This window comes from Morone saxatilis, unplaced genomic scaffold (assembly GCF_004916995.1).
Source record: "Morone saxatilis isolate NCDOM2014 unplaced genomic scaffold, NCSU_SB_2.0 Contig1, whole genome shotgun sequence".
Lineage (NCBI taxonomy): Eukaryota > Metazoa > Chordata > Actinopteri > Moronidae > Morone > Morone saxatilis.
In genome coordinates this window covers 11255521-11261167 of record NW_023339651.1, presented here as the reverse complement: position 1 = coordinate 11261167, position 5647 = coordinate 11255521, and the positions used below count along the sequence as shown (strand labels likewise).

At 37.2% G+C, this 5647-nt stretch overlaps 1 protein-coding gene across 1 annotated transcript in view; it reads left to right on the top strand.

The window, feature by feature from the left end:
- rundc3ab (RUN domain containing 3Ab) overlaps positions 1–5647 on the top strand; it is a gene marked incomplete in the record, with an annotated part of 10880 nt that overhangs the window by 1741 nt on the left and 3492 nt on the right. Inside the window, 6 exon segments of the mRNA XM_035666995.1 lie at positions 2591–2706; positions 3249–3376; positions 4200–4285; positions 4377–4466; positions 4558–4638; positions 5097–5262. Of these exon segments, the coding sequence (XP_035522888.1) occupies positions 2591–2706; positions 3249–3376; positions 4200–4285; positions 4377–4466; positions 4558–4638; positions 5097–5262 (667 nt within the window).

The window sequence follows — 5647 nt, the reverse complement described above, 5'->3', positions numbered from 1 at the left end:
AAACATGGCGGTTAAACATGGTGGACTAGCAGTGTCTTTAGATAAAAACAGCATTCTAAGGTAACTAAAACACAACTATTCCTACATTCATTTGATTATGCACTAATGAAAACATACCTATAATATTATTCCAATTCTGCCAATAGATCCTCCTAAATGTTTCACACTGGACCTTTAATTTAGATTAGCTTTTTCAAAACAAATCAAATGCCACTAAACTTGGCAATAAAATACACAGCCAATATAGGTAGCAGAATCTAATTCACATTAAATAACAATCCCTCCTTCCCTTCTCTCCTTATATGTATCTACACAAAACATTCATTCAAAAGCACAGCACAAGAATGAATTCTGGCTTCATGTTTGCTTTGTCTCTGAGATGATGGTTCTGCCAAGGTTCAGATCACTGATATTACTGTCAAAGTCAAGCCTAAAGTAATCAAATACCTCATATCTGTTTCATGTGTTCTGTTATTGTTTTAAGCAAGTCATATGACCACAGACTGGATATGTGATCCAGTCTCATGTTCTTGTCAGACTGTATGTATTAAACACACACATTCAGACATTTGTGCAGGTGAACAAGGCTGCACCTCTGCACTGACAAGCCTTTCTGGGTCATGTCACATCCCCGCTGTCTGTGATACAGTGAAAACACAGGGGATTGTGCTCGTTTTGAGGATAGTCAGCCAATTATTGTCCAGTATCTGGCCATAGTCAGAGCAGCTGAATGAGACATTGTTGCCGTTGGAACAATGGGGGCTGAAATCACTTGCCTCAATGGCCTGTGTTAGGATGAGCATTGTCTTATGGACACACCACATAAACAGACTGTAAAGTGCTCATATACGTTTCACTAAAAACTGTTTATATTTGGCCAACAAGACTTAAACACTTAGTCAGCAAAAAATGACGAATATCTATCAGAAATAATGCCTCTGATATACTGCAGAGGCCATGTTACCAGGGTTTCTTTGGTCCATTATGGCCACTTTCACCTCAGTGTCACTGGACAAATAGCATTTGGCGGTGTTCTTGCAGCAAATAGAAGTGCTGAATTATTTAGTCTCCAGGAAAATATTTAGGAGTGGTCATTTCAGGAGAAGGATAATGTTGCCTAAAATAAACGTATCACAGCATGGTGGTTTATAGCATCTCTGGGTTTATATTACGGCAGGAGGTCACCCCAGTTAAACCCTTAATTATGCAGGTACATTGTTACACTAGAATCCATATGAATTATTTATGTAATTTATATTATTCAGTGTTGGTCTGGACAACTTTGCATTGCCATAAATTTGGTACAGACATTAATGTGATCCTGTGACTTTTTAGCCTCAGCTGTACTTTATGTTTAGCAAAAGTTAGCATGCTAACACACATAATTATACCAGCCAAACATCAGCTTTTTAGCATCATGACCATGTTAGCACGCAGGTTTTCAGAGTGCTGCTAATGTGCACGTTGGCTCACTGTCAAGGCTCTGCTACACTAAATAGACCTGAATGCAACTGAACCTTAATTAGTATCATTGGTGCCTGTATTTACCCTATTTCATGTCAAAATGGCTGCTGTGAAGAATTTTTCCAGGTCTCTCTATTTACAGTGTCAATAAAATTAGTATAATAGTATATAGTACAAAAAATATATATAATTGAGTTCATCCTACTGTTCATGGATACCAGGATGACTCAGACTAGTGTCCATGATCTGATTTATCTGCCAAGATTCACTTACCTTCCACCACAATTAGCAAATTTTACATTTAATCAGATTTAACATGGAAGTCCATAGAAACATTAGCAAAATCACACTTCTTATGACTGGAATGGGTATAAGCTGGTGCATTTATGAACATATAAGGTTGGGGGAACAACTGTTTTTATCAGGTATACTTTTACATTTTGTGCCTTATGGTACATTCATTTAGACCAGTGTTCCTCAAACTTCCTTTAAACTGTTTATCACACGTATTTAACTGAATTTGTTTTCCAAATGTATTCATGTGGCATACTTAAAATGTACTTTATAGGCTACAGCGCAGTGTAACACAAGCAGGCATCCTTGCAGTCTGCAATATATTACATCAGACTAGAGTCGTAAATTCATGCTGTCCAGTAAGAGGTAAATTGAGTTGTTAGAGCTTCCTGAAAGCTTTCCATAGACGCTTTCCTCGCAGGAAATGGGTGACATCAGGCTCGAGGATAGGAAATGGATAGCACAGTGTGACCGTGGGTACAAACTGACAGCAACAAACATATAAGATGAACCTATAGTGTATTTAACAACATGGGTTCTGATTTACTTTTTGATTTCATCCATTTCATAGGTTTTATTATAATTGACTTTGTCTCACATTATGTTAGCTAAACACTGTGCTCTTTCATGATTAGTTCCTTACATGGATTTCTTTTTATTGAGTAGAGATTCCAAATAGTTGAATTATACTTTGATCTATGACGTGTTCCTCCTACAGTAAAAGAAAGCAGTAATCCATTAATCTGTTCCCGGACTTATCTATTCCCATGATGACTTTATTACTGGCAACTAAACTCTTTGTTAAAAACGTCTCTTTCTTTTTCACACGTAGGTTTTCAGTAAAGACGCTGTTAGAGAAGTACACAGCCGAACCCATAGATGATTCATCTGAGGAGTTCATCAATTTTGCAGCCATTCTTGAGCACATCCTCAGCCACCGTTTCAAAGGTAATGAACCTACGAGGAATTTGTCTGGGATCGACTTCATGTTAAATAAACATCAAAGCAAAATGTTTAAATTAGTTAGCGGTAGTTATTGTTTTGGATTTTTAGAAGACAATGCAGGTTTCCATACAAATTTAGTTAATATTAATGATTTAAAACAAGAAATTAAAAGATTTGTCTTTAAATATAAAGCCAAATCTTTTTATTTAAATAAAACAAGTAATCAATACCTAATTGATTACATTAAATTAGGTTTAAACATGTTATTATGTCTTTGCATTAATATTTGTTCAGAATTTCTAAACAAAATATAGTAGTGTTAAAGGCTAACATTGCCCCAGCAAATTCAGATGCATATAACAAATAACAGATCAGTATCCAGTGCATCAGTCTATTTTCAGTGGCAAGGTTGGCATGCTCAAACATAACTGTAACTCCACCCTCTGTTCACTGAAATAAATACACTTAATACATGTTGACAGTAAAGTTCAACATATCAGCACAGAAATGCCTCCAACAATATTCATGTTACTTTCTCTTTCAAGGCTCTGGTAGCTGGTTTGATGGTCAGAGGAGTTACTGGGACTACATCCGTCTGGCCTGTGCTAAAGTCCCCAACAGCTGCATCAGCAGCATCGAGAGCATGGAAAACATCAGCACCTCACGAGCCAAGGCAAGTCCTATATACAGTTAATGATCATAATAGACAACTAAGCAAAAACCCTCACCTATTTTAAATAGATGAAACACCTTTCATTCAGTTATTGTTGTAATTTTGACTTTTATTCTGTTTTTGGTTAAAGTTTGTGCTTGTTGGTTTTTTGACACGTTGGCATGTTTTAGTTTAAGGCCCTCGTCTTATTTGAAACAATTCTCCTAGTTAGCATAAATACTAGTCAGGAGAGGTTGGATTTTATACTGAAGAAGGCAGTTCAACTGAAAAGCTCAGTTGTAATAATCTTAGTGGAGAAACAGCAAATAAACAGGCTATCAATGAAAGAGAAAATGTCTATGAGCATGCTGCGTCATTCTGTATATGAGCATTTCCAGTGTCACAGCAGTGGTAGGTGAAGATTGTTAAAAATGGGGGAACTTGGAAACACAATTTGTGAAATTTTGGGGGGTCTCTAAAATACTGACAATATGCTATTTTTGCCATTTATTTCTATTTTTCTGTATCATCGTGAATGTGTAAAATTAGGCAATTATTGATAATTCATGCATGAGGGTGATTCATCTACTTCACTTTAATTAAGATTCTGCCATTGCTATCCAAGTGTGGTGGCGTATTATCCTCAGCTTCACTCACTTAAACTCAAAGATCAGGAAAAACCACCACTCAGTCTACTTGCCAAATTCCCTAAAAACAAGTAAGCTCCCCTGAAAGCCATGCTATAGTTTATAAGTATTATTTAAGTATTATTTATATATATATGAGACACAAAATACTTTTTTAATTGGACGTTACATTTCCCAACCTCTGGTGACTCCCTCAGGGGCGAGCGTGGATGAGAGTAGCCCTGATGGAAAAGAGGCTGTCTGAATACATCGCCACTGCTTTGAGGGACAGCAGAACAACCAGGTAAGAGGCCCCAAACAACTAACTATGCAGTATCACCATATCCCTACTAGATCCACGTTCCCACCTGGTTGTATTTGTCACTGTGCTTTAGGAGGTTCTATGCAGAAGGAGCCATCGTGTTAAGAGAGGAAGCCACGGTTCTAACGGGGATGCTCATAGGTCTTGGAGCCATAGACTTTAGGTGAGATGGACATTTATAAAGTGACATTTTAGGCAACAAGCTGGTCATTTTAGGTGGGTATTTATAGTTTTTTGTGGTTTCTTTTCCATAGTTTCTGTCTGAAAGGGGAGGCTTTGGATGGGAAGTCTTCTGCTGTGATTGACTACACACCGTACTTAAAATTTACACAAAGGTATGTTAATTAATACTTTAATTAATACTTGGAATGACAGTATTTCTGAAAATGCAATACATTTTTAGACTCTTGTATACTTGAAAAATAAATGGTCATATACAATATAGATTGTTTAATCATGGTATTAGATATTTACCCCAGGAAAATATACCTTACTCCACTTTGTGTATTTTTCTATATACAGTGCAAGATGTTCAGTATTGGTCCGTCTCTATTTTTATCTATGTGAAGATGCTGCAACTACAGAAATTACTCTTTGTTTATAATTATTTATTCACTTTACTTTACTACACTTGTATTGTTGTGCCATATAAGATAGGAGCTGCATTTTTTTGGGAACTTGTACGTCTTTTTCATAGCCGACATTTTGCCTTATCATAGTAGGAAAAGCTCAGGTGTTACTAACTATATAACTGGGTGCTTGAAAATAAATAATTTGGCTGCTTCTGTTGTAGCTACGATTACCTGAGTGATGATGACGATCGACAGAGTGTCGACAGCAGCACAAGTGATGACAGCATCCCTGAACACCCCTACATACCCCTGGTCACTGACGAGGAGAGCTGGAGCACAAAGTGTCGCAAGATGGAGCAAAGGTTCAAGATCGTCAATGCTCAGAAGGTGTGCAGCCATCTTTTTGTTTTTGAACATTCACGATAAGATTGCTTGAAGAAAGGATTCGCCATTTCGGGGAAAAGGTTTATTTGTTTTTCTACTGAAAGTTAGATTAGGAGATCAATAACACTCTTGCATTTGTTCATTCAGTACAAAGCTACAGCCAGCAGCTGGTTAGCTTAGCTTAGCATGAAGAGTGGAAACAGCTAGCCTGGCTCTGTCCAAAGGAAACAAAATCCGAAATGTTTTAATTTATGCAACTTATTTGTTTCTTAGTTGGATTTTTTACGTTTGGATAGAGTAGTGTAGCTTCGTATTGACAATACAAGGGCCGTAATATATGGGGCGGCAGTAGCTCAGGCAACCAGAGGGTTGTCGGTTCAAGTCCCAC